Below are 17771 nucleotides of genomic sequence, written 5' to 3'. Positions count from 1 at the left end.
TGGTAAAAGGGGCAAATAATAATAATAAATTTATATCCCATAAGAACATTAATTCCACTCACGATGGTGGAGCCCTTACAGTCCAATCACCTCCTAAAGACCTCCATCTCTTAATACCACCACTGTGAGGGTTAGGTTTCTTTTCCTTTTTTCTCTTAAAGAGAGAGAGAGAGAAAGAGAGAATTTTTAAATATTTATTTTTCAGTTTTCAGTGGACACAACGTCTTTATTTTATTTTTATGTGGTGCTGAGGATCGAACCCAGCGCCCCGTGCATGCCAGGCGAGCGGGTTACCACTTGAGCCACATCCCCAGCCCCGTGAGGGTTAAGTTTCAACATTTGAATTTAGGGAGTGGGGAATATAAACATTGAGGCTGTATCACACACTTTCCAGTTCATATCTGGAAGCACCAATTATTTACCCCAGATTCCCAGGTTGTATATCCACTGAACCCCCAGATTTTTCAGTGAAATAAAGCAACCAACACCTAAATGTGCAGTGCTTACTTTTTGCCATGGAAGATACTGGGAAGTATTTGCAGGTTAGCTGGTTTAATCTACAGATGGAAGTCTTTGTAAATTTAGAATAAATTGCCCTGGGTAATCTTTATGATCATTCACATCTATACTGATTTGCCCGAGAACAGAAAGTACTATCTCGCTGGGCACAGTGGCATACACCTGTAATCCCAGTGGCTCTGAGGCTGAGGCAGGAGGATCAGGAGTTCAAAGCCAACCTCACCAGAAGTGAGGCGCTAAGAATGTCAAGTGAGACCTTGTCTCTAACTGAAATACAAAATAGGGCTGGGGATGTGGCTTAATGGTAGAGTGCCCCTGAGTTCAATCCTCGGTACCCTCCCCCAAAAAAGAAAGTACTATCTCCCATAACCAAGTTGTGGGAACTTAAGTGCAATTTAGTCTTTATGTCATACAATCTGGGTCAGGTTCCAGATATCTGCAATACTTAGAACGCTGAGGGCTTTAAAATGCCCTGGATCCTTCTGTCTTCCACTTCACTTGAGGGTTCCCATCCAAACCAGGACTCAGTCTTTGTCCCTCTCCTACATCAACCACAGGATACTTCAGAGTTCTGAGCAGAATCAAAAATGCAGACTTCAGAAGCACTGAGTCAAGACAAATGATAGCTCCAAGGGCTTAAAGGACTTAGCAAAAACAAAACAAAACAAAAAAACCCAACAACAACAAAAAAACCCGCCAACAAGCTATTTCATCACAACCACACAGCAGATGCCAAGAGGAAAAGGGGCTAGGTTAGACTCACGTGCCCCAGGCCTAGGTGGCTGCGCTTCAGTGTAGACAGCTACCAACTCCTCCACGAGCCCCACGACCCACTCCACTAATGTCTTTCGGCACGAATTCTTCTTTGGTGGAGTAGATGGGCTACAACTGGGACATGTCGATCTTGGATATTTTATGTTTGAACTTAAGCGACGAATTTGTCGATCCGCTTTCCCCCTTTAGGCTGGGTCACCCCAGGGGGCTCTGGCACCCAGGACTCTTCTGAGGGAGTCCCATCCTCTCAGGTTTCTCTCATTAGCCCTACTTTTATCATCCCGCCTGCAACTTCCCCGTCAATTAGAGCCGCACGCACCCGAGTCCCCACCAGAAAACTACTCTTCAAAAGCCTTCCTCCCAGGCCGAGCGCAGCCCGGGGCGCTCAGCGTCTAGAAAGGAAGCGGCGCCGGAGTTCACCCAGACCCACGCGGCCCCTGCAGAAGCGCAAAGATACAGCTAGTGCTTTCGGCCTGGAGGCGGGAGGAGACTCGCCACGCCCAGGGCCCCGCCCCGCGCAGCGCGCGACGCCCCCTCAGGCCCGGCTCCGGCGCCCTATTTGGTCATTCGGGGTACAGGAGGCGGCCGTGGAGTTGTGCGCGGCGGAAGGGGACGTGGGGCGGGCTCGGGTGCGCAGAAGAAACGCTTTCTCCGCTACCTCGGCTCCCGGCACGTTTGGGACCCACGAGGCCGCCGCATCCTGCTTTGGAACAATGGGACTCGGCGCGCGAGGTGTTCGGGCCGCGCTGCTCCTGGGGGTGCTGCAGGTGCTGGCGCTGCCGGGGGCCGCCGCGGACAGCTCAGCTCCGGCGGGTAAGTCACCCGGTCCCGGGAGGAAACGCGTAGCTGGCTGTGGGTTTCCAAGTTGGGCTCGCTTGTGCAAAGTTCTACGTGTCGAAGGCTCGGGGCCGACCTGGTGGAGACCGGACGGGTTGGGGGAAACTGAGGTTTGGGCAGGTCTTCCGCTTGCCCTCGAGCCGCCTGCTCAGAACTTTGTCCGGCCTTTCTCCTGTTTGGGAAGCGGCAGTGGCAGGCCCGGGAGGGGTGCTTATAACCTGTTGAGTTATCCCCAGGACGGCCCTTAAACGGAGGGCTCCAGTTCGTGTTTATAGCCTTTCCCCGAAGTTAATGTGGGTTAGAATTGGAGGCTTCTGTTTGTAAACAAGATTAGGTGGGTTGAAAAATATGTCTACCGATTCCTGCAGAAACATGTCTACCAGCTACTTGGGGAACCTTTCCAGTGCCTTCCCGGGAGTTTCATCCTCCTCTTGTGTAGTATATCCAAATGGATTGCAGTCTCAAGGTCCAGACATTTAAAAGTTAGACTTCAGGGCTAATGTAGCTAGTTGGGAGTTTTTGAAAAGCATACCCATTCCCCCCCCCCCCCCCGCACCGGTGAGGCTTGTAGTGTATGCCATAAACTCGCGCGTCAGCTGCGCAGCGTTTAAGATCACAGCTGCAGGGTCGTAAGGAGCCCTCGAGGTCGTCAGTAAGGACATAACAAAATAACGTTGACATTTCTTTTTTGTGGAAGGGATTTTGTTTCCTTTAAGGACCTTGGCCCTTTGGAGTCTTTGAAAAGAACTTTTTGGATAAGGCCAGGAAGCTGGGATTTGCTGTGTAAATTCTGTTTTCCTTTGTCAACTGTTATAGAAGTTGAGTCACCGAGTATTGATCAAATAAACTAGGATAAATTGCCTTAAGAAACCAAATTTCATGGTTTTAAAGTCTGTTCAGCCGCTATATAGTTAACCTTAGATTAGTTTTATCAAGCAAGAGATAAGGAAGTCATTTTGCATAACCAACTGGTTATGGCACAACACCTGGTTTTGCTGGAATAGTCTGGGTGAATTAAATAACTTTTGTTTTGCTGAATTTGTTTGTTTGCTTAGTTGTACCTATGACAAATTGAGTTTGCAGACCTAATTTTGAAATCTTTTAAGAAAAAAAATCAGTAAGATCATGTTTGTGGTTTATCATGGTGCTAATTTTATACAAATATAGGAGATGGATTTCGTTTTTTAGAATTTGTTGGTTTGTGTGTGTGAAAGTAAATGTTTTTACTGTTTCTCTAATGAACTGATTAATTAGGAGTGTCCTTGTTTTTCTTTCTTTTGCCCTCATAAAACAGGTTTTTTTCCCCCTATTTTAACACGGTTTAGTTTTGTTAATGTGTTACTAGGTGTTAGTGCTATTTGGAAATTTTGGAATGTTCTACTATAGTAGAACACTGATTTCATGAACTAGTTATTACCACCATGAGCTGGAATTCATTTCTGCAAACTAGAATGTTACCTTGAAACTAGACTGAAGGGTCAATAGAATTCTCAAAAAATCAATCAACCCTTCTAGTCTTCATATACCGTGTGTAATCAGTATAAAGTGTCATTACAAGGTATAACGATTTTTAACAATCATACTAAAATGTACGTAGACAATATTTGCTGGACATTTTCTATATACCATACACTATGCTAATTGAGGGCCATAAATCATCCTATTGGATTTTTCACAGTATCATAGTATTATCCCATCTTACAAGTGAGTAAACTGAGGTTTAGAAGTGAGTCAACAATTAATGCATTTTTTACTTCAGATCAAAATCCAAACTTTCAGCCATTTCACCATTAAGTCACATTGGATGACTTTGGCTGTTAAAGTAGGTAATGTTTGTATTCCACAATACTGCCATTTCTAGAATGTTCTGGGAAAAGATAAAAATGTTAAAATTCTACTTTTAAAATATTCAGTCTGCTGCATGGTTTTATAAATATCCTGAGTTGGATAGAGGGAAGAACAAGTTAGCATATCAGCAAACAGGATGGATAGATTGTGGTAACCCACTGAAGGGCATTAACAGAATAGGCCAGAAGTTCTTAGTTACTTTCTTGATGACAAGTAACAGAAACCCATTTTTAACAACATTAGGGGAAAGAAGGGACTTTACTAACTCTTAAAACTGAAAAGTCTAAGGATTGAGGTGGCTTGGAAATGGCCATGGGTTCAAATAAGTCATCAACAAATCATATTGCAAGAGTGATGACAGAAAGGAGGAGAAAACAGGAGGCATATGCAGCAGTCCAAGCAAAAGATGACAGTGGTAACGTAGATAAATATTCAGGGGTTGATCACTTGTTAGTGGGACAAAGAAGAGGAAGGAATGAAGGATGACCTTGATTTAGGGGTTGAGCAGCTGGTGATGCAACAACTGGGAAGACAGGAGGAGGAGTAAGTTTACAGTAGAAAATCAACAGTTCTATTTGGCACTCATGTTCTGGCTTTGGAATCAAATCAGCCTGGTTCAGACTCTGCCCCTTATCTAAGTGGATGGCCTTCTCTGGGCCTCAGTATCTGTCACTGCAAAACAGTATTCCTGTTTAGAATTTTGGGGAGGGTTAATGCAGGTAGCATGATCCACCCAAAACCTGGTGTGAGGTAAGTACTTTGTGATGTTAACAATTATTTGATACTTTGCTGCTGAGTACATTGGTATAGTCCATTGATCTTGACCTTTTTTGAGTTTAATATTACACTGTATCCTTTTGTGATAAATGGATTATAGTCTCATCACGAGGAAGACATTTGCATGAGAAAGATATTTGCACAAGTTATAAAGATTTCCAAGTTCTTGTTGCTTACTTCTCTTTGTACATTGAGGGATTTTTTGGTTTTGTTTTAGTGGGAGTGTTCATCTTTGTGAAGACTACACAGTGATGCACTTGCTCTCTTCCCCTGTGGTACATGTACTTAATCTTCCATTATACAATACTCATGGTGGACAAGCCAGTCTGAAAAGTCGTATAACTGGGGCATAGAATTCTTAAATTTTTTTTTCAAATTTTAAGGTACTGGCTAAAAAATTGAAAGAATCGTACTGAGACTTTCAGTAAGAAGCAAAAATGCTACCCACTTCATCTCCATTATGTGAAGTTAGGATGTGGATAATGCAAGACCTTGAGGCACCCATGAATAGAAAGGGGCCATCCTGAGATGGTCCACTCCACTCAGAAGAGCAGAGTTGTCAGTAGCAGAGATTGGTTCATTTGTCACCACCTTTCTGCCTTCATGTGGATGAATGAACTGTAGCAAAGCCAATTGGCTGTACATAGTAAATACTGTTTAAGTGTTACATAAGCTAGATGTTTTCTGTCTTGAAAGCTCCAATAATACAATCTCAGAATTACTGGTGGCTTCAAGGTATGTTTCATAGCAACAGCGGCAAAAGTAGAACTTCCTGTGGAATATTCTACCCTCCCCCATATCACCACCATCACATCCCAGGGGCAGAAAAAGAACACATTGCCAGTGTTCTTAGTTAAATATTAAATGTTCTTTCATAACAGAATCTCTCTTTATTTTTGTAGAGTCTCCCAGTGTGCTTCTGCAGAACTCCAGTGCTAACTCCCTAGCAGGTGAGTTTTAAAAGATTCAAGAAATGGATCTTATTCTAAGGTGCAAAAGTAATAACAGCCAGAGGTGTACATGTAAGCTGGTACACTGGCCTGTCTTAACCATGTTATTCATCCATGAATCCATATAGTCTACCTGAAGGGCTGCCCAATGTATGCATTAATAAATGATAGTTTTCTGGGTTAATAGTCTTTCTCAGCCTAGCGAAGGTGTGAATAAATTCTAAAACAAGCTTGTTGGAATTTCATACTATGAATTTTGAAGCACGTTTTTAGAAGTGAATATTTTATATTCTGCCTGCAGATATGAAACATGAATATGTAAATCTTCAGGTCTTGCTAATGAAACAAGTCATTCTAATTTGCAAGAGTGACAACAGAAAGGAGGCGAAAACAAGAGGCATATGCAGCAGTCCAAGCAAGAGATGACAGTAGTAATGTAGATAAGTATTCAGGGGCTGATCACTTGTTAGTGGGGCAAAGAAGAGGAAGGAATGAAGGATGACCTTGATTTAGGGGTTGAGCAGCTGGTGATGTAACAACTGGGAAAACGGGAGGAGAAGTAAGTTTACAGTAGAAAATCAGTAGTTCCAAAGCAGTTGATTTCCTAATCAAGCATGTTCTAGTCATGCATTATTGCCTTTGGCTCAGTTACCCATCCCTGTCCCTATCATTTAGGCTACCTTAGTAGGGTCAGTTTTATCCAGACATGGCAGGGAGGGACACAGCAGTTTTGAGCAGGTGGACCTGGCTTAGGCCTAGAGTTCTGCAGAAGAGGGTAATGGATATTTGGGCATAGCTTACTCAGATAATTCTATATACCAATTAAACACTGGAAGTCTGAAGTGGAAAGAATACACACTTACATAGAATACATACACAAGTAAGTAGAGAATGACCAGAGAAGGTCAGCGTCGCATCAATTGGTCAGAAAAGACTTCTCTGTGGTGGGGTCATTAAGTAAGACCTGATAGGCAGAAGAGAGCCTGTCCTGCATGTACTGGAGGGAAGAACATTCTAGGTAAAAGGAATAACTGTACAGATGCCCTGGTGCAGACACTCTGAAGAAGGAGTAAGCCTCTTGTATACGAGGAACACAATCAGGGTACTGTGGCTGGCACACGGAGGTGAATGGCAGTTGCAGTTATGTTATTGCTTACAGAAAATTAGAAACAAAATATAATATTTAAGAAAAAGAATTAAGTTTTAGATATTGAGAACGTAAAAGGCCAGAAATGTGAATTCTGGCAACTTTTTTCTGTCCCCTCCCCTCCTTCATGTAGGCATTAGCTTTTTATGCATCAAAGTTCTCTAATGATTCTTAACCACAATGCACTCTCATGTTCTGTACCCTCAAGACAGAAGGTAAAATAATAAGTTGTAACTATCCTGGTATTTTCTTTCCAGAAACATTCCTCTGTTCTTAAAATGTAATAATAAGCCTGAATCCCCTCTGAAATGCTTCCAGTTCAGATCACGAATTGTTGTATTTTATTGTGGTATAAATTATAAAAGGAAACTTTACATTTTAAATATGTAGTTATTTCAAGGGTCACAGAGATGGTAGTGAGTGACTAGACTTTTGTATGAATTTTAATAAAACCCAGAAAATCATGATTGTATACTTGAAATAGTAGGAACAGGGAGAGGTCATGATAAATGGGAATTAGGAGAGAATAAGGAATGCACACACACACTGAGAAAGTATGCAGAAGTCCCAGAAAGTCAGTGAAAAACGGCAACAATACTAAGAAAAATTGAAAGTTTGGAGCATTTTAATGTTTTCTCCTCTCCAAAAAAGCTGGACAAGCAGAAGGTGATGTACAAGATAAAACATAGGACCAAAAAAATAAACTTAGGGCAGAGAAGTCAACTACCTGATTAATATCTAGTCTTTTTTCCTGTTGTCTTTCAGTAATGCCTGCAGGGGGTCTAGAACACCCAAAGTGAAGAGGTGGTGGAGTCTGAATTCTAGTTTGAAAAGGAAAATGAACTCCACTGAAACTAAATACTGCTTTTCTTTTCTTTTTTTAAATAAAATTAATAACAACTTTAATTGATAACTTGAACTTTGTATTAGAAGTTTTAGTATAATAGCAAAACAAAAATAAAACTCATAAATATTGGAAGTCGTGAAGTAAAGCTGTCATTATTCACAAATGATGTGTGTATGTATAGTATATAGTATTCCATAAAATATCCAAAAAATATACTGGAAGAATTGAACTTAACAATTTTGCAGGATACAGTGTCATTATACAGAAATCTATTATTCTTCATATTCGCAAAATTATTAGAAAAACGAAAGCTTTTAAAATTACCATTTGCAGTAAAATTAAAACAGTCACCTAAAATTAATCTAATTAGCAAGATGCAAAACTACTTTACTAAAAATGAAACACTGCTGAAAGAAGTCTGAAAGACCTAAATAAATAGAAAGATATACCGTATTCATGGATTAAGCAACTTGATATCATTAAGGTGTCAGTTCTTAAATTGATCCATCAATACCAAAATTAAAGATAAATCATAAACCTAAACATAGTGCTAGAACCAAAAAGTTTCGGAGGGGGGGGACAACATAAAATGACCTCTCTAAGATTTGAAATAGACAAAGATTTCTTAGAACACAGAAGTGAGTAATCATAAAATTTAGCAAATAAAATTAGTACTTTATGCTTTGCACATTGCTTATAAATATTATTTTGTTTTTGTTCAACAAATAACTAAAAAATTTAAAGTTAATAAAAACAACCTGGGGCTGGGGTTGTAGCTCAGTGATAGAGGGCTTGCCTAGTATGTGTGAGGCACTGGGTCCGATCTTCAGCACCACATATAAATAAAGAAGTAAAATAAAGGTACGGTATCTATAACAACCAAAACAAAACACAACAACCTAAAATAAAATAAACTGTCAGAGATATTAGGTGTGGACTGATAAAGATGTACATTATAGTAACAAACTGCCTAGTGGAAAGTTGGTGGAGTAAGACTCAACTCCATCTCAGAAATACAATAGTAACACGAAAGAGCAAGTTAGAAGACAGTTCCCAGAAGAAAACCAGATGGGGACCACATGGTCTACAGGCAGAATTTATGATAATGCAGGAATATAATAGGTCGGCTGGAGACCTCTTCACTTTGGGTGGACAAGGAAGCAGTAGGTCACAGCACTGATTCCTCCTAGCCCCAGCCTCGTGCTATTTATATATGACACCATAACATTTCTATAAAGATCTGTACAAACCTTCCTCAGAGTTCACTGTCTGGCCTTGATGTCTTCCTCTTGACTCTTGTGACTATTTCTTTCAGACTGAAATTGATGACTTAGGTTGAGCAGTACATAAAGACTTCTTGGGAATAATTTTTCTAAGATACATAAAGTTCTTAGGAAGAGACTTTGCCTGAGGTACTGATTAAGCAGTAATACTAGACATTAGCAGCTTGATTCTTCATCTTTTTGCTCATCTGTAATTTTTTCCTTAACATGTAATTTTGTTTAAAATTTAGTATAAAATGCAAGTAATGCATGTACATAATAAAAAGTTCAAACAGTACTTGGAAAATTTAAAGTACATGATACCTATTCTGTTAGTCTGCTTTTTTGTCACTATAGTGAAATAACCTGTAACAATCAATTTATAAAGAAAAAAACAGTTATTTCAACTCAATTGTGGAGGTTCCAGTGCATGATTGGTTGGTCTCATTGCTTTGTGCCTGTGGCAAGGCAGCATGTCATGATGGAAGTAAATGGTAAAGCAAAACTGCTCACCTCATGGGCGCGGGGGGGGGGAGTAGAGGAAAGAACTAAGATCCATGGTCCTCCTTCAGTGGCATACCCCCAATGACTATAAGCTACTTGCATTAGGTTCTGCCACCTCCCATTAGCACCACCCTGGGGACCAGACTCTAAATGTCCCCTTTGGAGACATTTAAAATCCAGACTATAGCATCAGTATTCTGTGTGTGTGTGTGTGTGTGTGAGAGAGAGAGAGAGAGAGACAGACAGACAGACTGGGCTTGAACCCAAGGGTGCATTATCGCTAAGCAGCATCCCAGCCCTTTTTATTCTTTATTTTGAGACAGGGTGTCACTAAGTTGCTTAGGGCCTTGCTGATTTGTGGAGACTGGCTTTGAACTTGGGATCCTTCTGCCTCAGCCTCCTGAGTCACTGACACTACAGGCATATGCCACCATATAGCCAGTTGTCTTGTTTTCGAGTTAATTACTTCAATTCTGAGTCAGTTTGAGAATATTTTCATATTGGTTTGGGGGAGTTGTTTGTTGTTGTTAAGGGGACTTTCTTATTTTTTTCTTTTTGAGGATTGAACCCAGTGTTTTACCATTGAGCTATAAGTCTAATCCTTTTTACTTTGAGTGGAGTCTTACCAAGTTGCTGAGGCTGGTCTCATGATCATGCTTCCTCAGCCTCTGGAGTCACTGGGATTACAGGAATGTGCCACAGCACCTGGTCGTTTCTCTTTTTTTAAAGCAGTTTTATTGAGATGTAGTTTACATACCATATTTTGTGCTTTGCTATGGTTTAAGTATTTCCCCCAAAGACTCATGTGTTGGAAGCTTGATGTCCAGCTCAGTAGTGTTGAGAAATGAAAGCAGCAAAAGGTCAGGCCTGGGAAGGTGATAATCTACCACCTCTTGAAGGGATTACGCCTATTTTGTGGGAGTTGTTTGTTATAAAGTGATGCCTCCCTGTGAGCATAGCCCCTTCTGTATGCTGTAGATCCTCTTCGTTCCTCCACCACGTGGTGGCTTAGCCAGAGGGACCTATCTCCTCAGAGCTGAGCAGATGCTGGCACCATATTCTTGGACCTCCAAAACTGTGAGCCAAATAAAATTCTTTTCCTTATAAAGTACCCAGAGTCTCATATTCTGAGATGGCAATGGAAATTTAACTAATAAACCATATAATTCATTTCAGATAATTCAGTGTCTTTTACTATATTCATAGATATATGTAACCATCACCATACTCAATTCTGGGACAAAAGAAACCCTGTGCCCTTTAGTTGTCACCCCTACCTCCCAATCCTAAACCCTAAGCAACAACTAGTCTACTTTGTTTTTCCATAATCCCTCTTATGAACTTTGAGTAGGCGTCACATAGTAGCTTTGTGACTGGCTCTTTCACATAATGTTTACAGTGTTCATGCAAGTCATAGCACTTATCATTAATTCCCTTTTAAGGCCAAATAATATTTCATTGAATGAATAAACTACATTTTGTTTATCCATCTGTCAGTGGACATCTAGGTTTTCACCTTTTGGTGAAATAGGCACAATGCTGCTATAAACATTTATGTATAGATTCCTGTGTGGACATGTATTTAATTTTTCTTCAGTATGTACCTAGGAGTGGAATTACTGCATCATATGGTATGTCTATTTAGCGAACTACCAGACTGTCTTCCAAAGTATCTATACCATCTTACATTGCCATCAGCAGTTCTGATTTTTTCACTTCAAAACTTACTGGTCATTGTAATGGGTATATTTGGTTGTTTTGATTTGCATTTCTTTAATAATTAATGATACTGAGCATTTTTTCATATGCTTATAGATCATTTGTGCATCTTCCTTGTAGAATGTCTTCTTTGTAGAATTCAAGTCCTCTGCCTTGTTTTTTTTGTTGTTGTTATTGTTCTTGTTTTTTCTTTTTGGTCTTTTCAATGTAATGGAATTTGTATATCTGTGTGGAGGGACTGAACCCAGGAGACAGGGCCTCACTGAGTTGCCCAGGCTGGCTTTGAACTTGAGACCCTTCTGCCTCAGCTTCCTGAGTAATTGAGATTGCAGGTGTGTGCAGCTGAACCCAGCCTTTGCCCATTTTTTAATTGGGTTGCCTTTTTCTTAGCTTCTCTGGATCCTTTTTATTAATTTTTTTCTGATTGTAAGAATAATGTATGATTCTTGTGAAAGTTGTGTAAACTGTAGCAGAGGGCTCCCACCAGAGATTATTGTCATATGTAGTTGGTAACAAATTGCTAAGAGTACATTTTGATTGCTCACCACAAAAAAAGAAAAAAAAACTATGTGAGAAAGTGCACGTTAGTTTGATTTAGCCATTTTACAGCATACACACATCAAAACATGTTGTACCCTGTAAGTATGAACAGGGTGTGTTTTTTAAGAAAGGAGAAAGTACTCCACTAAGTATTTTTAGTTTTAGTTTAGCTTTTTTTTTTTTTTCCAAATGAAACTTAACCACACAGTTTCTTAAAACGGGAACCTTCTTCTACAAAATAGTTCATTGTGGTTGCATCTTTATAACATGAAAACAACTAGTTGAAAAGTGATACTTTAGTCTGTTACCTGTCAGTTCAGTCAGAATTGGTTTGTCTACATTTTTCACCCCACAATGAATTTGATTCATTAAATTTAGTGCTCCCACCCTTGGTGTGTATATTGTATTGTGTTTCAGGGAAAATACAAAGAGAAAAATAATTGTCTTGCTGTTAATTCGGTGTTGGTAGGTTATTTAATCTGAGTCTCACTTTCCTCTGTAAAATAAAGCTGATGATAATACAGCTATCTCATGGGGGCTGAAACAGTGTGGCTAGTTCAAGGGATAAATAAATTAGTATGTAAAGTCCTGGCTTTAAAACAGCACCTGTACAATCTAATAACTGAATGTGTTCCTCCTTGCTCTCCAGCTGCAGTAATCTCCCCCCTCCCCTCCTTTGGCTCAGTCCTCTCTGCCTCAGGCTTTTGCATATACTGTTCCTGATACCTTTCCCCACCCCCCCTCTTTGTCTTTCCCTGGCTAACACTTATTCAACCTTTTAACCTTTGCATAAGCTCCATTTCCTTGGGGAACTGTTTTGGGAGTTAGAGGCTGCAGAGGAGGAACCTGTTGTTTAGTGGTTACATCTGTTTGCATGATGCTCTCAAAATGCCTTCCTGACTGGAAAACTGGCCCCACAAGGCCTTGCTGATTTCACTCTCCACTACATCCCCAGCATCCCACACAGGACCTGGCACACATTTCTGTTCGAACAGTAAGGATGGGTGACTGCTTTGGGAGGAGGAAAACAGCGGTTGTGCTTGCTGTCCCAGCTTTAGCTGTGAGATTGGTCAGGAGAGTCCTGGTTGGAATGAATCATCGGCACTTGAACCTTTCACTTTACCGTAGGGAGAATAGGGCTGCTTATGTGTTAATGGCAGACTTGCCATCACTGGATTTTGGGTGTCTAAGCAACTTGGTTTTCTTTCTTTTCCTTCCAGTAAATCCTTGATGGTGGGAGTGGTGTGGCAAAAGAGGGTGGACAGAGCATTCAGAACGTCAGAGAGAACCTTGCCTCTGCATATGGCCACACTATGGTTAGCCTTCCTCCCAAGGAGCACTCTAGGATTGTCAGGTTGTGTGGCCTTTTGGCAAGGCAGGAGCAATGCTCCATGCCCACCTGCAGGTGGCAGTAAAGGTGATAGGGAAAGGGTGGGTGTGAGGCTTTACTGACTGGACACAGGGAGTTGCTGAAATCGCTGAGGGAGTTTGGAGTTGATTATAATGCAGGGAGAAACCACTGCAAGACTGTAATCACATGATTTGATGGATGTTACAAAAAGCAAAGATTGGAATTAGGAACCTGTTAAGTGAGTCCAGGTGGCTGATGGGCCAGGATGGTTGGGGAGATGAAGAGAGATTTTGATGGATTGGGTATAGCAACTGAGCAGGGGCTGGCTGGCTGTATTTTGAGTTCAAGCTCAAATGTACCTAACTGCCCTATATCTGGGAGATCATTTCAGAGAGGAAATTTTTAAAAAGAGAAGACAAGGGGCTGGGGATGTGGCTCAAGCGGTAACATGCTCGCCTGGCATGCGCGCCTGGGGCGCTGGGTTCGATCCTCAGCACCACATACAAATGAAATAAAGATGTTGTGTCCACCAAAAACTGGAAATAAATATTAAAAAATTCTCTCTCTCTCTCTCTCTCTCCTTCTCCCTCTTTCTCCTCTCTTCTCTCTCTCTCTCAAAAAAAAAAAAAAAAGAAAAAAGAAAAAGAAAAAAAAAGACAAACCAGAGGGACCCTGTAGGGAGAGCTGCATTTGAAATGGGAAAGTTGCTGGGCCTGGTGGCACATGCCAGTGATCCCAGCAGCCTGGGGAAGCTGAGGCAAGAAGATCACAAGTTGGAAGCTCACCTGGGTAGCTTAGCTAGACTCTGTCTCAAATAAAAAGGGTTGAGGATGTAGCTCAGTAGTAAAGTACTCCTGGGTTCAATCCCCAGTACTAAAAAGGAAAAAAAAAAAAATGAAGTGGGTAAGTTTTGGGACTAGAGATAGAGAGGGAGTAAGGAGAAAGAATTGAAGGTTAGAGAGTGGAGAGAATCCAACTTCCTTATCTTTGAGAAAGATGAATATAGGGTGGGGTGATGACAGCACTAAAATTAGGAAGGTTTAACTTCCTTGCCTGACCCAGTTATTAAAGAGGTTTCATGCAGGATAAATGGCTCCTTGAATCTTGAAAGATTCTATTATTTATCACATTTTGATTGTTAACATTATAAAATTCACAACTGGACATTGCAGTTTAATCACAGCAATGTTTCTCAAATTTTGCAGCACAGTGGAATTACCTGGAATTTTAAAAATATTGGTCTGGACCCCAGTTAAATCTTGCGGAGGATGAGATCGTATATAAACATGCTCAGGGTAACATTTTAAAATTCCAGTGTGTAGCTGAAGTTGAGTCAGTGGCTCTGGAGTGTAACTACAGGGCTGCCTCTTCCTAATGGCCTTTGTGTGGGTGTGTGGAATACATGACTGCTAAGTGGGGGCTGGGGAGTGTCTTTTTGTGGGGAGCTTAGAACTTTTAAGATAAGGGTATGCAAAAAATATAGTTGCCTATATCTGGATGTCATTCTAGTGAACTTGGGTGGATCTGGTAAAGTTACTGGCTTGTTCTTATTTCTCAAAGGCTTTTGAAAACACATCACATGATATTGGCTACTTCATGAAAGCTCCCCCTCCCCCAAAACATCACAGTAATCCAGAGAAGTGTCCCCTCTCCCACTACAGAGGGATGGCAACAGAATAACAGTAGTTATATTAGTAGTATATTTATTTCTAAAAAGCCCATTCGTTCTCAAGGGAGAATAAGGACTAATTCTCCAAAAATGTAGTTTCCTTGAGAAGCTTCAGAACCAAAAGACTTCCTTACATGAAAAACCGCACAGAACAGTTGAGAGGTTCATTCATAAGAACTTTATTATATTTGTCAACTTAATATATGTATTCTTAACATTTGTTCTTGGATTATTTGTGAAAATTTTGAGACATTAAAGCTGAACTTCATTCTAAAAAGTATTTTATCTCTGTTAACTCTTTTTATATCACAAGGTAAAAAATGTAAATAGCAGCAACTTTACATATAATGGAATAGGAATCATTTATGTCTTTTTCCAGGGTAAATTTGGTTCATCCTTTGTCTTAAGGTACATCTGTGGCTTTTATCATAAATGAACATGTTTATTTTTTTATATTTCACGTATACATGTGTGAGGACTTTAAAAACATAATGCCGCCCAAGGGATGGGAGGTGAGGGGAACATAATGCTGTTATTACACTTAAAAATCAAGTCATTTCTTAAATAGATGCCTCTCGTTGCTATTTAAATTATTTCTCATCAACTTATTCTGCTTCAGACATTTTTAAAGAAGAAACATTACACAACTTCTCAGTATAGGGAAGGGTCAGGGTTTCTTTCTTTTTTTTTTTTTTTTAATGTCAACTTGAAAAGTTTTAAAATGTGGATGTCATTGACCCACTTTTTATAGATGAAAAGCTGTTTCTTTACATTTAATAAACAATACAAGTTTATTATACAAAGTCCCTGGAACATTGCTAAATTAAATACAACTGTGAGAAAGAATCCCTGCTCACCCTCCTGGAAGGTAGAATCCCTGTCCTTCTGTAGATAACACTGTTGTTTGTGGTCCTGAGAAACACATAAACAAGAGCAGGCAATACCATGTGGTACATATTTCCAAAATCCAGTGAGAAAACAAAAATAAGTTACTAATTTAGCCAGACCCATGGGAACTTACTAGAACAGAACCTCCAAATGGAGAACATTCACCGTGGTAAAAATGAAAATCACCGTGGAATCTTTGCCCCTTCTCCCTGCCAGAAACCAACTCTCCTACCCCTACTACCTCTGAATAGATTGCATATCATTAAATTAGAACGTTTATGACTTCAAATGTTAAAAAGATAAAATCCAAAGACAGTCTCAGGATTTTATTATGTAGAGACCACAAGATTAAGAAAAAAAATGTCAGCAGGAAACCTCATCTTTCTCCTAATTCAATGATTTTTTTTTTAATGTAACCTCCTTGAGCTTTCTTCTCTCAGATGGGGACATAGTAATACTGAATTATGCAAAAATTACTGTGTAAGCTTAGAAGTACTATTCAGTTCATCATGGAACCCTCGAATGTCAGAGAAAGTATTCACCTTCTAAATTTCTTTGCAATCAAGTTTAATTATTGTAGGTATTAAACTTTCTTGTAAGAGTTATTGTCTAATCCGTGTTTTCTCATAACTTTATGCTCTCTATTCACAGAATTTCCATTTCAGGAAGTAACCTTGAGATTTTGCAATCTGTAGTTACTTATACATCAAGGATAGTTGCATGTACTACAGGGTAATTGTATTAATGAAACTAGTTTCATAGTCTTTAGTATTGCTGTTGCTGTAAAGAAGTTAACTTCCCTACATATGGGGTCTGGGGTTTGTTGTAGGATGATTCTCCTAATTCTAGGATCCACACTATTCTGACTTAAAATGAACTTTTTTGGCTAACTGCTATAGATGCTAAGTCCCTGTAAATTCAATGACTCCAGCTGCATCTGAAATCTACCACTATCATAGTTTACAGGAAGTGAAACATTTGTTTGCTAGAATGCTATGATTTTCAACAATTTACTTTTTTTGGTTCCAGCAATTGGACCTGGGGGTGTTTAACTACTGAAGTACATCCCCTGCCCTTTTTTAGAGACAGGGTCTCACTGAGATGCTTAGGGCCTTGCTAAGTTGCTGAGGCTGGCTTTGAATTCAAGATCCTTCTGTCTGTGGAGATTATAGGTATAACAGTTTACTTTTGAACTGAGGACAGTCTGATTGGCTTTGCATCAGTGTAGAAACATTGCAGTACATAGACACAGGCGATCATGTTTTCATGTTACTTTTAAGAAAATGTTTAGGCAAGAATCAAAAGTTCATAGAGGAGGGCTGGAGATTTAGCTCAGTAGAGTGCTTGCCTCATATGTACAAGGCCACAGGTTCAAACCCCAGCACCACACACACACATAAAAATTCATAGAGGAGTAACAAAGAAGATTTTTCTGTAGTAGTTTTACACTAAAACTTTCCTTTCAATAAATGTTTCATGTAAACTTCTTGATGCTGAGTTGAAAAGAACATTCTGTTTGAAAGAAAAACAAACCAAAGAAAAAAAGGAAGAAAGTAGATATCACTCAATGTAGATTTCATATTATTGATTATTTAGTAATAAGCAACAGAATCCAATACTAGCTAACCTGGGTAAACAAGAATTGTGGGACCCATATTGAATCACTTACAAAAATCTATAAGAATGGACAGCCAGACCTAGTGAACTTCAGGGTCAGGGGTGAACAAAATCTCTCTAGGGGATTGCCATCAAAATGACTGTGTCAGCTGTTTTCCCTGCTGGTATACTTTGCTCAAGTTTCAAATTCCTGAGAGTCTGATGACCTAGTTTGAATACATGCCTACCCATCGACAGTCCTCCCCAAACCTGGGATGCAGGAACTTTGGTTCCCTGAAGGGCATTTGGAAGCTGTTACCAAAAACAAGGGACAAGAGCTAGCAAGGAATAAAAAGCTGTTATCCAGCATACCTGCCTCATAGCCATCTGTAGAAACACCCATGTCTCCTGGTTCACAGTGACTACTGGTTTGTTTTTGCCAGGTTTGTGTCCTATACATTTGTGAGCTGTGGTGAAATATGTTATAGTTGAATTGGAGATGGATACTTTTCTAATGATCTTTGAATGTCTTTTTTTTATATA

The 17771-nt window shown here is 40.0% G+C and overlaps 1 protein-coding gene across 1 annotated transcript in view; it reads left to right on the top strand.

Moving 5' to 3' along the window:
• The window catches only part of LOC114089022 (uncharacterized), a 97115-nt gene that overhangs the window by 56571 nt on the left and 22773 nt on the right, over window positions 1–17771 (top strand). Inside the window, exons 7-8 of the mRNA XM_027930774.2 lie at window positions 1483–2106; window positions 5658–5705. Coding sequence (XP_027786575.2) covers window positions 1483–2106; window positions 5658–5705 — 672 coding nt within the window. The remainder of the gene's footprint in view (window positions 1–1482; window positions 2107–5657; window positions 5706–17771) is intronic.

The sequence above is a fragment of the Marmota flaviventris genome, chromosome 9 (genome assembly GCF_047511675.1).
Source record: "Marmota flaviventris isolate mMarFla1 chromosome 9, mMarFla1.hap1, whole genome shotgun sequence".
Taxonomy (NCBI): domain Eukaryota; kingdom Metazoa; phylum Chordata; class Mammalia; order Rodentia; family Sciuridae; genus Marmota; species Marmota flaviventris.
This window is presented reverse-complemented; position numbering and strand designations above follow the sequence as displayed.